This window comes from Sesamum indicum, linkage group LG13, assembly GCF_026168435.1.
Source record: "Sesamum indicum cultivar Baizhima isolate 11 linkage group LG13, ASM2616843v1, whole genome shotgun sequence".
NCBI classification, from domain to species: Eukaryota; Viridiplantae; Streptophyta; class Magnoliopsida; order Lamiales; family Pedaliaceae; genus Sesamum; species Sesamum indicum.
The window spans coordinates 19,448,682-19,472,488 of record NC_142669.1 but is presented as its reverse complement, the minus strand read 5'-3'; the positions used below and the strand labels follow the sequence as shown (position 1 = coordinate 19,472,488).

General features: G+C 36.8%; 1 protein-coding gene and 2 long non-coding RNA genes across 3 annotated transcripts; 2 read left to right on the top strand and 1 right to left on the bottom strand.

Moving 5' to 3' along the window:
- The first annotated feature begins 3,419 nt into the window (after positions 1-3,419).
- LOC110011287 (uncharacterized) lies at positions 3,420-7,846 on the top strand. The gene is made up of 2 exons (XR_002286245.2): positions 3,420-3,619; positions 7,604-7,846. It is a non-coding gene; the product is annotated as an uncharacterized LOC110011287 (long non-coding RNA).
- A 6,459-nt stretch (positions 7,847-14,305) lies between these two features.
- SGS3 (XS domain-containing protein / XS zinc finger domain-containing protein-like protein) lies at positions 14,306-19,235 on the bottom strand. The gene is made up of 6 exons (XM_011102660.3): positions 19,078-19,235; positions 16,747-17,770; positions 16,362-16,656; positions 15,976-16,220; positions 14,996-15,156; positions 14,306-14,677 (listed from the first exon to the last, which is right to left on the bottom strand). Exons 2-6 carry the CDS (start codon positions 17,767-17,769, stop codon positions 14,452-14,454), a joined length of 1,950 nt encoding a protein of 649 aa, XP_011100962.1. The 5' UTR covers position 17,770; positions 19,078-19,235; the 3' UTR covers positions 14,306-14,451.
- A 2,448-nt stretch (positions 19,236-21,683) lies between these two features.
- On the top strand, positions 21,684-23,314 carry LOC148784610 (uncharacterized). The gene is made up of 3 exons (XR_016063803.1): positions 21,684-21,729; positions 22,241-22,307; positions 23,111-23,314. It is a non-coding gene; the product is annotated as an uncharacterized LOC148784610 (long non-coding RNA).
- Positions 23,315-23,807: the final 493 nt, after the last annotated feature.

Sequence of the window (23,807 nt, the reverse complement as noted above, 5' to 3'; positions counted from 1 at the left end):
ATGAGTGCGGAGAGCCTCGGCGAGTATGGGCATTCTGGATAGGCGAGCGCAAGGGCACGTGGTGCCGCGTAGGCAGGCGATCAGATGTTACTCTAGCGAGTTTCAGTGTCGAGGACACGCGACGGACTGTCGGCATACTCTGAAATGTGCGAAGGCTGGTCGAAGGTTAGCGTAACCTAAGACGCCGCATGGGCAAAAAATATGAGAGAATTACATTCCGCTGCGAGACAAAAGAGCACGCCCGTGACACTGAACTTGGGGCTTGTGTTTATGTATCTTCCTCTGACAATTTTTGTTTCTTTGTAGGCCGCTTCGGTTTATGAAGAACTTTCCTCCAGGTCCCAGGGAACCCCTCCTTCTAACAATGCCCAGAGGCGCGAGTGGAAGGATAGGCTAGAACGCTTAGGGAATGAAAATACCAAGCTGAGGGATGTTAAAAAGGAGGTGACAGGATGCTACCAACAACTGGAGAGGGAGGTGAGGCAGTTGAAGAAGGAGGCAATACCAAGCTGAGGGATATTTGTTACTTCAAAACTTGTTTCTATACTTTTAGAACCCCCTACTCTCTAATTTTAATGATCACTATTTCATCATTTCCTTAAAAGCAACTCATTGTATAAGTAATTTTTTTCAACCCGTAAAATAAATTCTATTTTATCAATATAATATATAGATATCACAAGAGATAATAGATATCGACAAAACTTTATATTTATCCTCACCAGATGTCCTCATATACATAACCTCAAAGGAAAATAGCGTAACAAACAACAGTACAAAATTTTAAATACAACCCTGACAAAATACTAGAATATTTAACAACTAAACAACCTAAAATCCCGACTGTAAATCTGTCCACGACATAATATTTGATATTATCGTTAATTATCTAAGTGCCCTACTTACTCTAATTGGATTAAATCAGTCAACGATTTTGTCGTCCATCATTATTCAGTCAATGTCTTATCATATATAGCATAGGATACCCATTGTATGTGATATCCCCACACTCTCAATCCCGGTGTGTAGCAATATCAGCACAGGATATTACAACAAGCATTACATTCCCGCACCACCTCAGTGTGTAGCTAACAACACAGGATATCCCCCAGTACCCGAAATATCACGGTACCCTACGCGCCTTGGTACCTAACTTAAATCATTTATTTTTCTTATCGCATCATCAACCACATCATCATCTACCATATTCTCGTAACTCATTGACTATGGCATCATCTTTTATTTTAATTCACAACAACGCTATCACTAACTACATCAATTATACGATCTCATAACCATATCTCACACGATACATTCCAATCACATATACATTCCTACCTAATTTCTTAATTAATATAATTTGCTCGTAAATAGTATAACGAACTCCAATTTAATCCGTTCAAGTTTTATTATAATACATTTTCAATTTATAATTTATTTATAATTAAATTTAAATTCCTAAATAATTTACCAATTAGTGTCTCAATATGTGAAAAATCCTACGGACGTCACAATACTTCTTTAAAATTTTAAAGAATGCATGAAGAGATTAAATTTTTTAATCCATTGTCTGGTTGATTGTTTTAGACCATAAAAAGATTTTTTAAGTAAAAAAACATAATCAAATCTTATCAATGAAACCACTGGGTTGACATATATAAATTTGTTCATTGAGATCATCATACAGAAATGCAGTTATAACATCCATTTGCATTAGTTCCCAATCAAAATGTGCAACCAGAGCAAGACTAATTCTTATAGTAGTGTATTTTACAACTGGAGAAAAAAAATTCGGTGTAACAAATTCCTTTCTTTTGAATAAAACCTTTTGCAACTAATCTTGCTTTAAAACGGGTTTCATGATTTTCTTGTTTGATCTTGAAAATCGATTTACAGTCAATAATAGAAGCATTATTGGGTTTAGGAACTAGGACCCAAGTTTTATTCTTATATAAAGACTGAATTTCTTCATTCATGGCTTTTATCTATTGTTTAGAATTAGCAGATTTTACAGTTTTTTCATATAAGAGGATGGTTCATAGCTTTCAATTTTCAAAGCTAAGTGAAAGTCTCTATACCTAGAGGGAATCCTAGATTCACGTCTTTCTCTATCTCTAGCTAGTAGATAATGATCTATGCTAGAACCATTATCTTCATAGTTGCTATTATCACAGAAATCATTTTCAATATTTTGTTGATTTTCTTCATTAACCTCTTTCCCTTGTTGGTTATCTCGTACAGTTTTCTCTACCTTATTAAAGGTGGTTTCTAAATATTCAAACGGCAGGAACATGGTGCTCCTCAGCTGCAAGGATGACCCAATTGTCTTCGGTTCCTAGGTCGCCTGGGGTGTTTTCGCGGCGGCCAATCGTTGTAGTAGTCAAGAAACCAATTCCATCCTCTTCTCAATGGAACTCGCCTCCTAAAGTGACCTCACCGGCATCCTACGCCGCACCATCGTCTCCAAAAGTACCGTGCATGAGGGTAGGAGAGTCCATCTCTTTTGAATTCATAAATAATCCAAATTCCATGTAGAATGGAAGAGGTCTGAATTTTGTTATTTGTGTCCCAAATATTAGATATAGAATAGATGCTTTGGGTGGCAAATAGTGTATTGGTCAACTCACGGCAAAACTGGAGTGGGTGAAGCACATCGCAGAGAGTGAAATTTGTTATTATATTTAATATTTTTAATAATTATCATTACATTCTTTCTAATTTCTTAATTAATATAATTTGCTCATAAATATTATAACGAATTTCAGTTTAATCCGTTCAGATTTTATTATATTCTATTTTGAATCTATAATTTATATATAATTAAATTTAAATTTCTAAATAATTATCAATTAGTCTCTCAATTATTTAAAAAAATATAAGAGATTACAAATAAATATTAAAATATAACATAAAATTTATGTGTCATATTAAATAATTATTTTTAAAAAATATTAAAATTTACTAAATTGTTGATTAAACTTGTTTTTGTATAAAGATGAGACGTATAAATAAAAGTACCATAGGTTATTATTACCTAAAATAAAATATATGAATTGATTAATAATTATAATATATGATCAATTTTAAGCATAAAATTGATAAAGTATTGAATATGTAATTAATTATATAAAAAATTTAAAAATTAAATATAGACATCCCTAGTTTCTACTAAAAACATTATGATTTTTGAATTAGGGACGAGTTTTTTTTACAATGAATTAGAAACGAGTTGATAATTCAAAATTAACAAACTTTACTTAGCAAATAGAGTTTGTAAAGCCTGACACAAAAAACTAACGGATTTTTTTAATAATAAATTAATAATTTGTCTAATGACAAAATAATCAACGGTAAAAAAAGAAAAATATAACCGTTAATGATTTATTATTAAGTTGAAAAAAATATTAATAGTTGGAAAGTGACCGTTGGAGTTCACCCCTCTGTAAACCTCCTCCTTTCCTCGCTCATTGAGAGGGTAGAGAGAAGATGGGAGAGCGATATGGCTGAGACAAGAGCGAATCTCGGTGATGCGGCGCCCGAGATGGAGGTCGACGACGACATGCCGAACCTTCTCTCCTTCAACATCCACGGCGGCTTCGAATTTGTCCTCGCTACTGTGGTTAGTTTATTCATTGTCGGCTCTTTTTTGGTTTATATATTGTGCTTATGTGGTTTGATTTTTGTTGTCTTGGCGTTTTGGTTCCTAAAAGTCGCACACGAAATTATTGATTGTTTGGGTCAACTCATTGTGTTACTTGATGCTGTCAGGCACAAGATGATTTTTGTATGAATTTCCACAACCATTAGATGTCAGACACTTTCATTGTATGCTCCGGTGACTAATTTCCTTATCTTAGTTAATATTTTTCCCTTATTCTTATGTCAGACATCAGTTTTGGACATGATTTCGTTCATTTTCAAGCCTTGATTAACTTCAACTATTCAGCACGTTCTTCCTTTTAGAAAATGTTCATTGTCATTGTGTTGAATTTCTCCTATTTCTTGTTTGTATGTTGGTGTGATTCTCTATTACTTCCTTCTTTGGTTAAAGAAATGTTTACACTGAACAAATTGTTGTGAATTAAATATGACATTGTTGGTCATTGTGGATTTGTGACGAAAATGGAGGCGAAATTTTACTATTTTTTATTTTCAGGCTCTAGTTCTTCAAGAACTTCTAGGAAAAATGAAGATGATGACACTTTTATTGTATGCTCGGGTGACTAATTTCCTTAATTTCCTTATCTTAGTTAATATTTTTCTCTTATTCTTGATGCCAAGCATATTCACTTGAATTCATAATATGTGCTCTTTATTGAAATTGATGGTAGGTCGCAGGCTATAGATTGACTTGAATTCTGATCCTCCTGGATTGGGATAGGAAAGAATGTTAAGTTCTAACAAAATATAACTGTTGTATGCATAATAGTTCCAAAGTTACCTATCAATTAAGTTCTTTAATAGTTCCATATTTACCATTGTGGTTATAATGGTAAAGTGATTTTTTCTCTATGAGTGGTTTGTGGTATTTTTCTCAAAATACCTGAACTAGTTAATCTTGGTTCGTATAGGACTTTCGTCCTGATTAATTTTGGCTTTGTTGTCTATATGTGACCTATTACTAGCAAATATACTAATGTTTGTTGGTTAGACCATGTGGATGGTCTAAGACAATCTAGAGTGAGACTACTGCTTACATGGTCTAAGACAATCTAGAGTGAGACTACTGCTTGAAGCTAATGGGAACTCATGTTGTGATATCTTGACATTGATCAATGACAGTGACACCAAGTGCATTTTAGGAGTCGTGGGTAACCTTTTGTTTTCTTACTATTATCTTTATAACCAATTAGATTAGCCTATCTCCTCTCTCTCTCTCTCTATTTATATATATATATATATATATATAAATTCACTGTAATGTAAGTGCATTCCAGCTGGCTCTCCTTTACTTCAAGTTCAGCTTGAGTTTAGTATCTTCTTAAATCAATATTAGCTTGTGATCGATGAACAGTATTTCTTTTCTTAGGTGCATCTGGAGAGCTCTCTTGGTTATTAAGTATTTCTGCTATGTTGCTTATGTGTGCATCTAAAAAACTTTCATTGTTATGAAGTATTTTTGCTTTGTTTCTTATGCCTCTACATCTTGGTAGTTTGTTGTTTATGGAGTATTATTGCTATGTTGCTTATGCCCTTTTACTGGACTCTATGAGCTATGGTTTAAGTCACAGGTTCCACTGTGGAACCCGAATGATTATATATATTCTTTTGTCATATTCAAGTTGCTTTCACAATCCTGTCTTAATGCATTTTATAGCATGCGGAGGCAATATTTGATTTTCTTTGCAAATAACACATATAGAATACAATTATAAATTGGAATCAACTTATTTGAAAAATTATTTTTCAGTACCATGTGTCACAAGCATTTATTTTGATTGTATCTATACTAGCTTCTTGTAAGATTAAGGGCCTCAGCTTGAATTTGGTTTGTCAATTTTGTGCAAACTAAAGTAATCTCATATTCTTAAGTGTTGTGTGGAAATCAAAAGGTTAAGTAGGAAATTTAAACACTCAACTGAAACACACATTGGCAGCTACAATAATGCATTTTGACAATGTTTAGAGCCCAATGGTAACCGTTGTATCTATGGTTTCCTCTCGATTTGTCTTTCTATCAGAAAAGTGATCCTTGTTCCTTTCCATCCTACTTTGTCGACTTTTCTCCCACATTTGAAAATCAAGAAAATATTGAACCATTGTTTTTACAATTTGTAAACTTCAAAACCTAAATCCCTGCTGTGATTCTGTGAGGTGTCCTCGTTCTCACTGTTGTAATTTGGAAGAAACAGGAATATGTATGTTTTAAAGCTCCTAAGAATACGAAGGATGCATGTGTAGAGTTGAATGCCAATGGGAAGAACTAAACTTCATTCTTTTTGTAGATTTGCTCGTGGTTTATTCATTTTGTGGGGATCTTTTCATGGGTTTGCTTTACAATTTTTTGATGCCATTTATTTATCATTTTGTATGGATGTACACAAAATCATTTTGTCATGTTCCTTGATATCTTCACTTTTACAGGTGTATCTCAGAAAAATTTGTTAGAAGTTCTTTACCATACAATCATAAACTATTTATTTGTGATCTTCGATAATGGAACATTTTGCCAAAATATAGGATGGTTGTCTACATGCCACTTTCAATTTTTTTTTTAAAGGGATTTGAGAACTCTTTCTTCAATATTATGTCTCGAATTTGAGAAATGTTTTCTAAAGCAACATGCAGTTTTGACAACTAAATAATCTTAAGTTTACAAATTTGTTTTTCTTGTTAAATGCCTTCATTTTCTAAAATATGTACATACCACAAGTATTTTACTGTCTCTCTCTTTTTCTTTTTTGGGCTTTCCTTTTGTCTAAAACATGCTTGAATGAATTGATATTCTTTTGATAAACTTTTTTCTTCCCAAATCAGTTTCTAGTGCACAAACTTTTGTATTCAGAATTTTGCATAAAAAACCAACCTAATAATTGGTAGTTTTTGAGATGCATTCATTTAATTGCTTTTGGATAAATGCTTCAGAATTCCTCCAAAAATCCCAATTCAATTTGTTTTTTTTTTAAATAACAAAGCAGTTTTTATAATTTCAAAAAAGCAATTCATCTGACCTTTTCCCTATAAATTGATGAATTTATCACATTTTGATGATTGAATGTAAGTTTTTTCAGTTATGAGAATACTTGAAGAATGATGTATTAATTATGATGATTTTTTCAATACAAATGCACAACATTCAAGAAATAAATGAATCAAATTGGCATGTAGACAACCATCAATATTTTAGTATGTGATGTTTCATTAATGAAGTTCACAAATAAATAAGTTGTGTTTTGATGATAATTATTTTCCAACAAACTTTATTGTGATACACCTGTACAAGTCAAATGTCAATAACATGACATGATACGATTTTTTGTAAAATTTGTACAAAATTTTAAATACATGATGTTAAAAAGTTCTGCAAAAGCAAACCCTTAAAACAAATCCAACATATTGAATAAATTAGGAACAAATTTGCCAAGAGGTTGGAGTATTGTTCTCGAAAGAGGTATTCTTCTCAATTTGCATCCATTGTATTCTCAAAGGCTTAAAAAATTCATGTACCTGTTCTTTTCAAATTAGAATAGTGAGAACTTGGACATTTTATAGAAATCAAAGCAGACTTTTGGGTTTTGAAGTGTACAAATGAAAATACAATGGCTTTTCAACTTTTTGGATTTTCAAATAAGGGAGAAATTGACAAAGGGGAAACATATAGGAACATTGATCACTTTCTCTGTTAGAAGAAGAGGGAGAGAGAGCAACAATGTAGATAAGTTGCCATTTGGTTGAATGTTGTTGAAGTACATTGTATGTTTAGTAGAGTATTTAAATTTTCTACATTAACCTTAGATGTCCACACAACTCTTGGGGGTATGAGGTTATTTAGGCAAGCACGCGTGACAAATCAGTGATGGACTTTGAGTCCCTCGACCTTAATGAACGAGTATAAATAGATTGCACATGTTTCTCATTCTTTGCCTTTTGTTTTCTTTTCAAGCTTACATGATGACATTTCATACGAAACGATTGAAGATGATCCCGACACAAGAAAAGATATGTCGAGGAACAACGCTGATGAAGATGATCTAAGCACAAGAAAAGACCTTTTCTGTTGAAGATGATCGTGACACGAGTCCAAGGACATTTGGAGCTCTCTGTTGTAGAGACTAGTCTTGCCTATTGTAAATTACTAATGTAATGACTATTTTTTTAGTCAAGGAAATAAAAGTTTTGATCAAAAGATTTTGATATTTGTTACTTCAAAACTTGTTTATGGGGAAGATAGTATTGAAAATGGATTTGAAATTAAATGCAACACAAGCACCAAAACTATAATTTAATCATCACTTTTCCCTTTGGAAATACACAAGTGAGCATCAAGAAAAGAAAAAAACAATGGAGGACATAATGGAAAGCACAATTTATGGCGCTTTTATTTGTGGCTGACTGTTGCGTTATAATTGAGCTTGTTGATGGAGCTCCAAATTAATCAATTTCAGGTCTATCGGAGTATGATTCCATCGTTTTGACACAATGTTGCCAAACCAAGCTGCCTTCAATTCCTCCACTTCTTGCAATATTATGAATGCTACTCTAAATGGCATTGATGAATGAGCCTCTTGATGCTATGATTGCGTTAGGTATCAATCTCCAAAAATCGAATCAAGCACAAAGAACTAAAATAGGTCCATCAATTATTACAGATTTTGATAGGATTTGAAAACCCTTTATACAACAATTTTATAGAATAAAAATAAAGATCTATACAAGTACAAAACTAAAAATACAGTAAATATTAAATAATAGAGAAAGAGTAGGAGATCGCAATAGTTTACAGGAATAAGGCACAAATTTTCATCAATTTGCGGTTCTAATGAGACCTGTTTCATCAATTTTCATCAACTGAGCGCACAGTTACGTCGATTTGATGTTGTCCGCCGTCGTCCGACGTGAACCACACTCTGCCGTCATGGCGACCCACGATCGCGGACCACATGCTTTTGAATTCTCTCCTCATTACGAATCGATTGGGACTGGTTTCATCAAATTCCATCACCGGTGTGAACAGATCTCACAATTCTCGTCCTTGCGCTGTCGCCGAGCTTCAAACCGCCGTCCAGCCGCCGTCCGCCGCTGGTTCGCTGGCGGAGCTTCACTAGTCGACTCGCCTCGTCATGGCGCATCCGCTCTGTTTCAGCCATCGGAGCCACGCCTGAATTGCCTCATCCGGCAGCCGACGATGGTCAACAGGCGCTGTTGACTGAGTTGACTCGGTCAACTCAACCGGTCAAACAGAAACAGCAACCAGCTACTTCAACCACGACGCAATCCCTTCTGAAGAAAACATTCGCTGAAGTTGTTGTGCCATCACGGGCCTTGAAAATCACAAATACATCATGCCACAAATATTTCCTGGTAGACTCGCCACCGCCTGCTATCGGCGCAATTTTGACTGGCGACAATGGTCCTACCTTGGTATTCACAGATGCTAAGACCGAAGCTTTAGCAGCTCCCTTCAGATTTGCACTCGTCGGAAAATTTTCGCATGGAGCTCCTTCATATAGTAGTCTGTACAAACTGATCGCTGGAACTGTCATAAAAAATAATTTCACGGTTAGTATGCTGAACAACAGACATGCCTTAATTTCACTATCTTGTGAGGCAGATTACTCTCACCTGTGGCTCCGTCGTATTTGGTATATTCAGGGGTATCCAATGCGTGTATTCAGGTGGACTCCGACATTTACGCCGTCATAGGAGTCGTCAATTGTTCCGATATGGGTTAGTTTCCTGGAGTTGCTATCGCATCTATTCCGCAAGGAAGTTCTATTCACGGTGGCGAACATGATTGGAACCCCTCTGCTGATTGACGACGCCACGCTCAATCAGTCCAAGCTCTCCAAGGCATGGACATATTTGTGGCCAGTCAAAATTGCGGAACAGTCATGGGCCTCAATACGTTGCACAATAGTCCTTCTCAAGCCACGCCTTGAAGAGTTTAAAATTCAAATTTGTGGGGAGACTATTGTGCAACGTATTGAATATGAGAAAATCCCACACTACTGCTCTTTGTGCAAACATGTCGGGTATCGAGATTCAGAATGCTATTCGAAAGGCGATGCTCCCAAACCACCACCCCGGAAGTCGAGCAACCATGCTATCGTTGAGAAAATGAAAGGAAAGAAGGTTGCTGAAGAGGTCGAGCGGGGAAAATAGTAGTAAAGGAAACTGGTGAGAGCTCAAAGATGATGGACCAGCCAGAACAGCTTCAGCCTGCAAAGGACACTAGGTACCACACTGAACACCAAACTGAAACTATGACTAGTGTGGATGAAAATTTTGTTCCTGCCTGCGAGGTTGGAAAAATGGGTGAGGAAACTGTGGAACATATTGTAGAGACTGATTTGCCTGCCGATAATCTTGTTGTTGGTGCTGTGTATTTTCCTATTGGGGGTGGAAATCCAAACAAGGAAGAAATGGACTTCATCAGGCCTCTAAACTCTTCAAAAATTTGAAATATTTTGGAGTGGTAGCTCGACAACTGAAGGTTTGGGATGACACTGATGCATCAGAGGGGGAAGACAATGATGTCAATCCGGTTAGCCCACAACCGATGAAGATTCAGGATCTAGTTTGATACAGAGGAAGGAGAGCAGTTCCTTGTTCCCTCTCCAACCATGCCAGAAAAAAACAAACGTCGCAACATGCAATTTTGACGCAGTGCCAAGCAACCGCTTAGTTTATTTAAGTTTGATGTGGTATCACAATGTAAAGGAGTAGTACTCCTGCCTTTATGCTTTCTTGCGTTTGTTTCTGTAATGTTATCTGTTGTTACTTTTTAATTAAGATGGGATGGGGACCCCGATAACCCTCCCCCACCTTCTAGTGTTTTGACTAAAAAAAAGGGGGGGGGGGGTTATTAAGAACATTGAGAAGCGCCTGCGAACTTTCTTATGGAAAGAAAAAGGGAGCAATGGTTACGTCAAAGTGGCGTGGAAGGAGGTTTGTAAACCACTGGTTGAGGGAGGATAAGGGTTGAGGGATATTAGCACAATGAACCGTGCTCTCATATGCAAAAAATTATGTGATGTCATCCGGTGTGATAGGACTTCCATTTGGGTTGATTGGCTATACCAGGGGCGACTACGTGATGCTTCAATATGGACTATCCTTGATCATAGAGGCTCGTGGGGTTGGAAGAAAATGGTCCGTCTGCGAACGTGGCTGCGACCAATGGTGGAATACCATATTGGAGATGGAGGTGACTTTTATCTCTGGAAGGACCCATGGCATCATCTCGGTCCTCTTATGGGGAGATTCCCGAGGGGGGCGATCACCCTTGGTCTTCATGAATCCATCAAACTTAGCTCTGTCATCTAGGGAGGCCAGTGGCATTGGCCTCTCATTACCGACATAGAGTACTTGGAGATTACTCGCATGCTTCCACCGGTTCATGGGGATAATGATCGAATTATTTGGAGATTTTTCGGTGGAATCCCTACGATCCAGGCTCTATACCGATTATTTGATCCACCAGGCTCGAAAGTAGGTTGGGCTTTACTACTTTCGGGCTCTTTAAAGATACCTCGCCACATGTTTATCTTATGGCTTGCTATATTGGAGAAACTACCTACGACGGACAAACAATGGTTATCTCACTTAGGTAGATGTGTATTATGTGATGAGGATGGGGTGGAGACACACACACACACACACACACCTATTCTTCCAATGTCGATACAGTCGACAATGCCTTCATGCTATTAGACGAGTTGTACGCTTTGCGTAGCCTAATAGAGATTGGATGACAGATGTTGAGTGTGCTGCAAGGAAGTGGAGGGGTAAACATATCGTCAATGTGGCCTATCGCGCATTATTGGATGCATGTATCTACCATATATGGAGAGAGAGAAATCTTAGGCGATTCGAGCATACTGAGCGGAAGCCGAATATTGTAGCTAGCTTAATTGTGGAGAATGTTAGACATCGTATACTTGACATTTCCTTAGCTAGCTCTGTTAGTACACATGCACTTTATAGATTGTTGCGTATCCCTTGGCCTGTCGAAGGAATACTACTTGATCCATGATTGTTGTACTATATCTTTTTCTATTTATGAAAATTACATTTATCGGGAAAAAGAAAACCCTAAACCTTAAACCACACACTTGCACTTCCAATACACATCACCAACAAACCAGTAGTTTTTCAGCCTCACCACCACCACCAACAGACTGTCCACCTCCACCTCCGTCGCGGCGCCCGGTTGCCAGTCGGAAAATCCCGCCGGCGAGTCCCAGGTCACGGCCACCACCATTAGGCTCACCTCGTCGAGAGCTATCCAACCATGTTGCGCGTGGCCTGAACAGAGCACGGACGCGCCCTCACCAGCCGATCGAAAATTGTTGTTTCGCCCTAAAAGTTGCCGGAATCTTCTCTCTAAGATTCCGGCGCCGTCCCATCGAATTGTCGGCCGTGCTATATATCAATAGATTCGCCTTGATGAGTAGAGTATTTCCCCCGAAACAATTTGAAGTTTCATGCACTAGAGATGTTGGGCTTTCTCCTCCACCGCCGATTACTTCCGACGTCGATTCGCCGCCGTCACGGCGACCCACGGTCGCGGACCACTAGCGTTTGAATCCTCTCCTCAGTGTGAGCCGATTGGGACCGGTTTCATCAAATTTCATCACCTGTGTGAGGAGATCTCACATTTCTCCACATCGCGCGGTCGCCGCCCTTCGCACCGCCTTTCCGCCGTCGTTTCGCTAGTGGAGCTTCACCAGTCGACTCGCCTCGTCATGGCGCATCCACCCATCCGCTCTGTTTCAGCCATCGGAGCCACGCCTGAATCGCCTCCTCCGGCAACGGTCAACAAGCGTTGTTGACTGAGTTGACTCGGTCAACTCAGCCGGTCAAACAGAAACAGCACCCAGCTACTTCAACCACGACGCAGTCCCTTCTAAAGAAAACGTTTGCTGAAGTTGTTGAGCCATCACGGGCCTCGAAAATTGCAAATCCGGTATGCCACAAATATTTCCTGGCAGACTCAACACCGCCCGCTATCGGCGCAATTTTGACTGGCGACAACGGTCCTACCTTGGTGTTCACAGACGCTGAGATCGAAGCTTTAGCAGCTCCCTTCAGATTTGCACTCGTCGGCAAATTTTCGCATGGAGCTCCTCCATATAGTTGTCTGCACAAACTGATCGCTGGAACTGGCATCAAAAATAATTTCACAGTTAGTATGCTGAAGAACAAACATGTCTTAATTTCCCTATCTTGTGAAGCAAATTATTCTCGCTTGAGGCTTCGGCGTATTTGGTATATTCAGGGGTACCCAATGCGTGTCTTCAAGTGAACTCCAAGGGCAATCGCAAGCCAGCATCAAAGTGATGAAGGGAAAAAGAACAAAAGCGTCTAGGATTCAATCAAGTCAGAACTTAGCAGATTTGTTTACGAAGGCATTACCAACAAAGGTGTTCAAACAACTCGTACATAATATTGGCATGCGACACCTGAAAGATATCTGCTTAAATTGAGGGGGAGATTATACAATTGTACTCTTTTCTTTAGTATTGGTTTTCTCCCATTGGGTTTTTCCAAGCAAGGTTTTTAACGAGTTAGGGTGTATATGATAAAAGAGATATGCATTCAAGGGGGAGTATTATATATAATATGTATATATGAATGCATACACCTCTTAATATCCATTTTTAAAATCCATTATGTTATACCCTTTTGTATCCCTCATGATGATTTGTTATTATAATAGTTATGATATATTTTGTAACCATATTTTTTGTGGTTTATGAATACCACCATGTATTTCATTTGTAGAAGAAGCTTTAGAGAGAATAAGAAAGTGATTTGACGGAAATACATATATTATTTTCTTTATATTCTATTAGGAGTGATAGGCCAATAAACTTATAATTTCTCTAAGTTTATAACATTAACTATTATTTTTTAATATATAATTTTTCGTGTAATTTAATTTATTATTTATTTAAAAGATAATTACAAAGTTAAGTAATTGTTTATAAAAAAAAACCTCGATATCACAAAAAAAATTAAACAAACACAATCGGGCCTGATACGGGCCTCAATCGGGTCGGTTCATAGACTGAGTCTAAATTTAAAATTGGACCCAATTGGTGGCCCATGATCGTACCAAGACCGGCCATGAACAATAATAGACCAGTCCTGAACCGAACTTTTTCGAGTTTGTCTGAACCGATCCAACCCACTGTACACCTTGAGTTTGAACTTTTTAACGTAAAACTATCCAACTATATCCGAGCACAAACACAGGGCCGTTGTATGTAAAGTTCTATTTATAATAATTTCACAATATGTATTTGAAATTACATTTTGTATAATTGAAACAACTAAAGGGTAAAATTCAAAATTTACTTTATTGTACAGATAAAATGACTATGTATTATAGAACTAATTCTACCATAGAAATTTTGCTGATTATTGAGCTAACTTGGACTAAGCTTTTAAAAAACCCCAAACATTGAATTACACCCAAAAATTACCCAATACTTCTGCAGACAATCCCAATAATAATTATTTGGTTGGTATGACCCCACACATTACAGGCTTATCCTATAACATACCATCGGTCGAGCATAAAGCAGCATTCAAACATACAAGTCCAAAATAAATAGTGGTGGCAAGAGCCAACATCTGATTGTAGCAGTAGCAAAAATTCTTCAGTTGAAATCATAAAGTTCCCATGCTCAGAATGTTCGACATTCTATATTATATTCTAAATGCACATGAAAGGCTAAAGATGAAATTCGTTACTGTCTCATGTTACTAAAGTTCCGTCAGTTCCTAGTTTTTGTTGTAATCTTGCTTTGATCCACCAGGAGTGTATTCTTCCATAAGCTTGTTGAACTCCTCGTCAAATTCCTTTTCAAGAGCCATCTTTTCATCCCAGTGCCTGCGCTTCAGATCCAACATCCGGTCTTCATGTGCCTTCATAAGCTTGTCCCTCTTATTAACAAATTCCTCCATTTCTTTGTCCTGCAACTGAATGAATCTGGCTGCCTCTTCCGCCCTAAAATCAAATTATAAAAATGTGAAAATTGGCATCACCTATAGAAAATAAAACCCAAAAATGCCTCCTGCAAAATTAAATCATAACAGAATTATTGGCTGCTTATTTCATTGTCATCCACTAAGCAGTGCATTAGTCAATAAACTAATGCAGAACCTTAAGTTGCTCCTCGAAGTGATCAAGAGAAATATGAATAAGCAGCAGATGATCACAAAATGAAACCTATGTTCCACCAGCAAGTAGGGATATCTACATACGTACAAACTCCATCAAACAAAAAGCAAAATTTTATGTGCAGTTGCATATAAGGAATGTTACCTGCGTAGACGCTCCTCCGCTGAAGACACATTTACCTCGGACTGAATTGTTACTTTTTCACGTTCATACTGCTGGACTTTCTCGAACTTCTCCTCCTTCGCATTTCTGGCATCATACAACTGTTGGATCCGGTCTCTGAAAAACTCTTCTTGGTAATCCATCTAAGTACAAGATCATGTATATATAATGTGATTAATATAGGTAAAAGGAAAAGTAGAGGCATAAAAGTTCTAATACCCCCAAAAAAATATATGAAGGAGAAATGCCACTAGAAGTAGGAAAATTTTAACTAAAAGCAGACTACTCATGCTGACATGTAAAAATAACTAGAAACCACACAGACTAAAGAAGTTAAGTCATTTCACACAACCAAAAATATGCTCACAAGATTAACCAGAGGGCATTAAACTGAAGCTAGAAGTTGCTTTTGATTCCAAACAGCACAGATTCAAACTCCAAAATAATTTGACTTCTATAATCGAACTGTGTAGGATTAGATGTAAATGTCCATACAGAACAGTTTCAAACTCATCTCAGTTTTGACTTTATCATCTCCCTGGTGAAACAGAATGTAAGTGCGATATATATGAATCTATACCAGAAGTGTATTTATATATTAAGGAATAGCCCTAGATTACACATAATTCCACTTGCAAAAGAAATGAACTGACATGTGGATCCAAGTGTTAAATCTGGGATTTCCTATGTTCAGCAGCATACCACCAACGAAGAGATCCATCAAAACATTTATCGTATGGATTATAGCTCCAATGTCATTTCATTTTCCAAAACATCAAAGAGAAATATCATCAAAGCTATGAAACCCATTAAAGTAGGCCATGTGTTCATGAACAATACAACCCAAAAACTAACGGATACTTTATCAAATTTCATGATAATTAGATTAACATTTCCCACCAAATATAACAAGTTTGACAAGAACTTTTTACTCTGACACATGCACGCAATTATGGACATACCTCTTCTTTGTTTTGTTCATGATGTTTTTTGGTCCTGAGCTTCACTATCCGGTTCTCTTCCATAGTTTTCCGCAGCTTCTCAGTCACAATTCCATAAGACTCTTCAAGAGCTTTCTTGCTCGTCTGTTCTTCTGCAACTTTGTTCTTGAACCATATGAGCTGTTGATTATCCTCGCTCATCTGCTTCATTTGGTTCACAACCATTTCTTGATATGACCGCATCTCATACTTCAGTTTTGATTTACCTAAGCAATTATGCAGCCTTTAGAATCTACCATATCGTAAGCAGAAACTAATGACAATTCATACTAGCACCATCAGGATTAAGAAGAAACAAACAACCAAAATATACACACATAAAAAACCCATACGCACACACAGAGCACCTTGAGAATGCTGGTTAAAGTTGTCCATATCTTGTTTCTCTGCCATGTATCCATAGAGTTGGCGCTTTCCTCCTGGGTAGAATAGCACCCTATTTCTTTCCCAAGCAAGCCTATCTCTACAAGTGTCTTCAAAGTGCTTGCTCAGACGTTCAGCCTCTGCATATCCCACTGCGGAAGCCTCAAATATCAAGACACTCATGCCTCGGTGCCCCTGTGGTCCATATGAATGTCGGGCCTTGACTGCAGAATATGCATTAAAATAGTCGAGAAGCTCTTGATTTCCCATCCCAATCCACTGTAAAATGATATTAGAATCAAGGAAATATTAGCATACACTCAAAACGTACATACTAAGAAAATTCAAACTTCAACAAAAATGTCATACTTTGTCATTTTCATCTTTCTCATGCTTGGTATTCATAATTACAACCATAGGTGGCCACACTATTTCTTTATCAGCTCTTTTTTCCAGACCTTTCCATTTGCCAAATATTTCACCAGCAGGCACTGCTGACGTTCCCCTCCTTCGAAGTTCCTCATCTAAAAGTTCAGCAAGCTCTCTGTGGAGCTTCACCCTTTTCGATCTTTTAGTCCTTGCATGTGCGATAAGGGGCTGCAAGCCCCGGTACCAATCAATTGCTCCCGGACCTCCTTTGCATGCTGGGCAATGCCACTGTCTTTCAGGCTCATTTATCTGCTCAACTGTCAAACCATCTAGACACTGAAAAAGTTCCTTAAACCATCTGTTCTTCTTCCGCGTCTCATGGCTTTTCTGGCTTTCATCTGAATCAAAATCATCATTCATAAGCTCATCATCAGTGTCATCAACGTCTGACTCCTCGTCAACATCATCACCCTTAGAAGCATCATCAGCAGGGTGAACTCTCTGGGCATTTTGGCTATGGCCAATGCTATCTCCTGACGACTGAGTTGAAGAGACCCTGGTAGACCATCCCCATCCATTCTTTAGAGGAGGGGGAATTACTGGAGGTGCAGCTGCATAGTCAGGGTCAAGGCTTCGATCAGATGATGGGGGTTTAGTATACCCTCTGCCAGCATGTTTTCTAGAATCAGAAGATAGTGTGGGCCAGGTCTGACCAGATCCCCTCCCCAATCCACCATGATTTCGCATTCCTAGTCTCTGCACAGTATCAGAATGACCCCATGCCTTAGAGCTGGAATGCTGAGGACCCCATTGTTTTGAAGAGTTGCTACCTGTCCTATTTCTGGACTTCTTTCCATATACTTCCCATCCATCATCTTGTGCAGAATTCACATTCATATCTGAGACACCATGTGATAATTGATCAATACCAGGGTTAGAGACATCTGATGTGCTTTTCCCCTTGAATGATGGATCAGAAGTACCACCATTTGAAGGATACACAATGCCTTTTCTTGAGCTCATCCTGGAGAGAAAAATACCCACTATGAGACAGCACACCAGACAAGTAACACCAGTTTTGGACAAATATGTCATACTTAAGTGAAAAATGAGAATCTAGAAATTAAGGGTAACAAATAAACAAAAAAGCTAACCCCCCCCCCCCCCTGGAGAGAAAAATACCCACTATGAGACAGCACACCAGACAAGTAACACCAGTTTTGGACAAATATGTCATACTTAAGTGAAAAATGAGAATCTAGAAATTAAGGGTAACAAATAAACAAAGAAGCTAACCCCCCCCCCCCCCCCCGAAAAAAAAGAAAACCCACACACACACAACTGTGGTCTTTGAAGTAAGTCATACAGGGACAGGAAGAAGCATGGGAATTTACGTTCAAAAGTAACAAACACACAAAATGGGGGAAAAAGGAAACAATGTCTTGAAACATTTTCGTAGTGTTTCATTTTTGGCCCATCTTCAAAACATGTACAAATGTTTGTCTTGATTTGTTTTGGAAGTTTTGTTATTGTTTTGAGATGTTTTGAAACAGTGCCTCATTTGTTTTTTATCATAATAAGTGTACACTAATTATACGCCTTATAACTAAAAAAATTATATACATGCTCATACATATATATAAATATATATAAAACAGACATGATTTGACAATGAACAATAATTTTTATCTCCCACTAAACAACATCAAACATACCATGCTTATTTTATATATCTCCAAAAACAAATCCAAACATATACACTATCTCTAACTTATACTTATTTATCTTTGTTTTTCTCTCCTCCACAAATCATACCAAAACAAAATAAAATTGAAACCACACATAGTGTTTATCCCCCCCCCCCCCGCCCCCAAAAAAAAAAAGAAGGCGCACACACACACAACTGTGGTCTTAGAAGAAAGTCACACAGGGACAGCAAGATGCATGGGAATTTAAGTTCAAAAGTAACACAAACACAAAATGGGGAGAAAAGGAGACAACTCCCTGAAACATTTTATCTGAACTCCTATACAAACCCAACAGTTTCACATGTAAAATGGACATCCTTGAAAATTAATTAACAAGAAACAGGAATTCAAAGAATGAGGAAAAAAAATTAAAACTGAAATTTCGAATTCACATCAAACAGAAAGCAGACACATAAAGATGCTTGTATATCAATTTCAAAACAAATATAGATTAGTACTCTTATACAAAACATAGCTTTAGAAACAAACATTTTGTTTTTCCAAATAAAATAACTGATTGAAGCACATCGAAGAATAAAAGGTGGGCAAGCGGTGTAGATGTGAATGGAAAACAAGAGTCCACCTGTCGCCGGCGATCGAGCAACAGGCACCCGGCGGAGTAGTGGAGTAACAAAGGCTTCGAGTGAGAAGGGTGTTGAGAGGTAAGCCTGCAGGACAGTCTTCACACCAACGGTACGAGTCAGAGTATGTATTGTACCGCCGGACCCGAAATTGCCTTTCAATTTGGTTAAGAATCTTAGGTCATTTAATTCAGTGTTAAAAATATTTTGTAATCATGAACTATGCATTATATTTTATTTACACCCCTAAAATATAAAAAATAATAACGATATTTTTAACAAAATAATTTGGCATTGCTAGAATAAAAATTCCGTTTTCACTTACCCCTATATATTTTATTTTACTTTCTAAATTATATTTTATTAAAATATCCCCCCAAATTATTTTTAGTGATTTAAAATTTAGTCACATTTTATCTTAAAAATAATATTTATAATTTATAATTTTTTATAAATATAGAACATAAAGAATATTTACAAGCTTAATATATACAAATATATTTCACAAAGTAAATAAATTATGTTAAAAAGTACATTTAAATATGCGTCAATACATTATGCATATATATTATAGAAAAAGTATGATATACATCTTATAAATTTTTATTTAACTATATGTCCACATAATAAAAATATACCATATCATTTCTTAAAAACATATAGAATATTATATTAATTATATTATAGATTTGCATATTTTACACTATATATATGCACGATGAAATATTTTAAATATATTTTTTGATGCGTGTGATTTTAGTACGAGTCCGGAGTTCTATTTTTTTTTTTTAATTAAACACCTGAGGATGGGGGAAGTTTTGGGATCCACATCCCTTCTTTATTGAAATTTAAATAACAGTCATAGCTACATCGTTACAGCAACAAATTCATAAAAGGAGGAGTACTACTCCTTTATATCGTAACAGTTTCTTCCAACACCATCATGTTTTGTGTTTCTGCTTCCATCTTCTTTTGATTCGCCTCATCCGAATTCTTGGACCACAAGAGTTGCTCCTCTGTTTCATCACCCGCTTTTTCTCCTTTGAATTCTTGATCAAGTAATTCGGTTGCTCGTCCATAGGGAATTGATTCCAGTATGATCAGAGTAGCCAGCTCCTAAAACAGCTGCTTTGCAGATTCTGTATCAACAGAGTTGTGGTTGGTCAAGAAAATTAGATTGCGAATCTTCAAAGGCCTGGCATTGCTGTCCATATTCTCCCCCTCATCTGAATTACGTTCGAGTAATATGATAGTGTTTTCCACATGTATCTAATTCCCATCATCCACTTTGTACACCAAGCTCCCATCGCCTGTTCTATCATTAACGCAGGTATTGTCGGCAACATCAACAGAAACAATATTTTCATGCACAACCACATGATCCTTTAATTTGCTCGCCTCATTTGCAAAAATAAAAGTGGAATCAACGCTAGTCACATAGTCAATTGTATATTCAATGTGGTACCTATCATCTTTTGTTATCTGAGACGGTTCTGTCTGGTCCATCGTTTTTGGGCATTCACCTATTTCACAAATTGGTGCTTTGTCCCGTTCCATTGCTTCAACAACCTGCTTTCCTTTTCTTTTCTTAACGTCAGCAACAATAGGTTTACTTGGCATTCGGGGAGGTGGTTTGGGTGCATTTCCTTTTGAGTAGCACTCTGAGTCTCTATGCCCAACATATTTGCACAAAGAACAGTATTGTGGGATTTGCTCATATTCAATTTTCTGCACGATTGTCTCACCAAAAATCTAAAGTTTAAACTCTTCAAAGCTGGTTTGAGAAGGTCGAATTTGATACATACCCCGTGCCTTTGAAAGCTTGAACTGATTGAATGTTGCTTCATCAATCTGGAGGGGGGTTCTAATCATGCTATCACTGTAAATAGGACATCTTTGCGGAACAAATGTGTTGACAGTTCTGGAAAACAGACCTAAAGCGGAATGATTGAAAACTCCTGTAATGGCGTGAATATAGGAGTCCACTTGAAGACACGCATTGGACATCCCTGAATATACCAAATTCGGTGGAACCACATGTGAGAGTAATTTGTTTAATTAGAAAGTGGAATTAAGACATATTTGTTGTTACGCATACTAACCGTGAAATCGCCCTTGAGGCCAGTTCTAGGATGAGTTTGTGCAAGTTGTTGTATGAAGGTGTTCCATGCGACAATTTTTCAATGAGTGCAAATCGAAAAGGAGCTGCAAGAGCTTCAGTCTCTGCATCTGTGATGTGACGCCCCAAAGATTATAATATCTAATTGGGGGATTAATTGGTAATTCTTATAAAACTTAGTTAATTAGTAAATAATTATGTTCCCTAATTGGAATATAATAAAACTCAAACGGATTAAATTGGAGTTCGTTATAATATTTGGGGACAAATTATATTAATTAAGAAATTTAAGAAGGACGTCATGGGTATTTTGAGAAAAATTTAAATTAAATTAAAAAAAATATAGAAAAAGACGAAAGAAAAGGAATAGAAAAGAAAAAGAAAGAAAAATGAATTGGGGGAGGGGTGGGCCATCACCCACCGCCCCACCCCCGTGATAAGCACATAATATATATATATATATACATATAATATTGTCAAACTATTTCACTGCATATTCTGCAATTTTTCTGTTCTTCTTCAGTTGGCGCGGGAGGTAAGAATTTTAATTTTAATTCTTATTAATTTATATAATTATATTATTTAATTAGTCCGTTTATTAAATATTATTTATACTAAGCGATGTACCATTTAATCAGAATATTTTACGAGTTTGGCTATTTAAAATAATGTCTAATTAAATATAGAATCGGATATAAAAATGATGTCGTTGGTTAATTAGATTATTAAATTTATTAGATTTGAATGTTGCCATAGCCAATTTATATAATTCCATCGGAATTGTTAACCAAATACGCAATTCTACGTATTGTTATTTAATTAAATTATATAATAGCGAGAAATTGATAAGAAATTCGTAGAAATATTCTAGAAATTATATTTAATAAATGGTATGTTAATAAAGAGGAAAAACGAAGATTTGTACTTCGATAGAAGTGAAATATTAAAGAATTAGTAGAAATTGTATAAATAATATTTAATATTGTATTTAAAAGAAATTATGATATTCTCGATATATTAATTGTATGTGGTATAACTCATTATAGGATACGGGGGTGAGGTGAAAGGACTGACAATTAGCGATTGAGTAGAAAGAAATGTTGTGAGGTTAAGGTAAGTAAATAATTAGTATTATCTATATATGCTTTCTGTATTTGTGGTTTTACTGTTATATGAATTTGTGGTTCGTGCTGACATTGATTTATCTGAAAATATATGAGTGGTGAATGATTTGATTTGATTGATGGTATTGTGTACGTGGAATGAGAAAATACGTTGAAATGTTATGTTGTTGTTTGATGTGTTGTGGATGTCTGAAAATGAGAATATATGGATATACTGTTTTACGTTACTAATGCTTACAAGAATGGTGATATGTGAAAATGAGGGAGTTGTGGAAGTTGAATATATATTGTGGCGTGAATACCCCTTGACGTGTTCAAAAGCCTATAAAGCGAAATGAAATGAAAAGAGCTTTGATGCGATATGAGAAAAAAAAAATAAAATGAAAAGAGCTTTGATGCGATATGAAAAAGATGTGATCTGAAAAGAGCTATGATGCGAAATAAAAGAGCTATGATGCGAATTGAAAAGAGCTATGATGCGAAATGAGATTGATGAGCCGGCTGTCAAGGGGATTCACTTAAATTTATATAACGGTGAGATTGAGTTGACGGGAAAAACACGATATCACCTTCTGGTAAGCAAACTAGGAAAAAAGAAGTTTAATTGATTATTTTATTGTGAGATAGCTATGTGGGGTACTACAATTGATTATGTTGGAGTTAAATTGACTGTAATCCATGCATGTTGCCTACTTGCCCTGTTTGGGCTGTGTTTGATATACATATATAGATATGGCTGATTATTTACTTACTGAGCGGCAGGCTCATCCCTCTGTTGACATTTTCTTTCAGGAGTAGACTTTGAGGTGTCTGACTGTTGAAGAATAGGTCTACGCACTATACTCAGGCAGGTCGGGCCAGTATGCTGTTTTCTCCTTTTTGTCAGCTAGAGTACAAATCTTATTTTGTTTGTATAAAGAGAACATAGGCGTAGCGATCAACTGTGATGGATCACCTGTAGTGTTTGATTTGAATATATGTGATGTTGTCGGTTAACTATGTCGTTATGACGTTGTGATTACGTATGCATATTGATTAGATGATTATGTGCATTTATATATATAACATAGGGATTACTATAAGTATGACGTTTAGGGTAGATATAGCCCTTGTAGCGAAGGGGGTGCTACATGTGAACACCAGTGTTGGACTTTTGTCATCAGTCAAAATCGCACCGATTGAATGCAGTGGCGAGTCCACAAGGAGAAATTTGTGGGATGCCATTTGTGGAGGTTTTGAGGTTTTTGAGGGTGCAACAACTTCAACAAAATGATGTTTTCAGAATATTCTGCTTCGGATTCTAAGTTTGTTGATGCTGTTTCTACTGTTGAGTCAACTCGGTTGAGTTGCTGCCTGCATTGGCCGTGTCAGCTTCCCTAGAGGTGAAATCCGTTGAGGCTCCGGTGACAAATTCTGATCGGAGAGGGAGGTCCGCTATGAGGAGACGAGTTGATTGGTGGCTCTCCGCCTGAAAACGGCTGTCAGACGC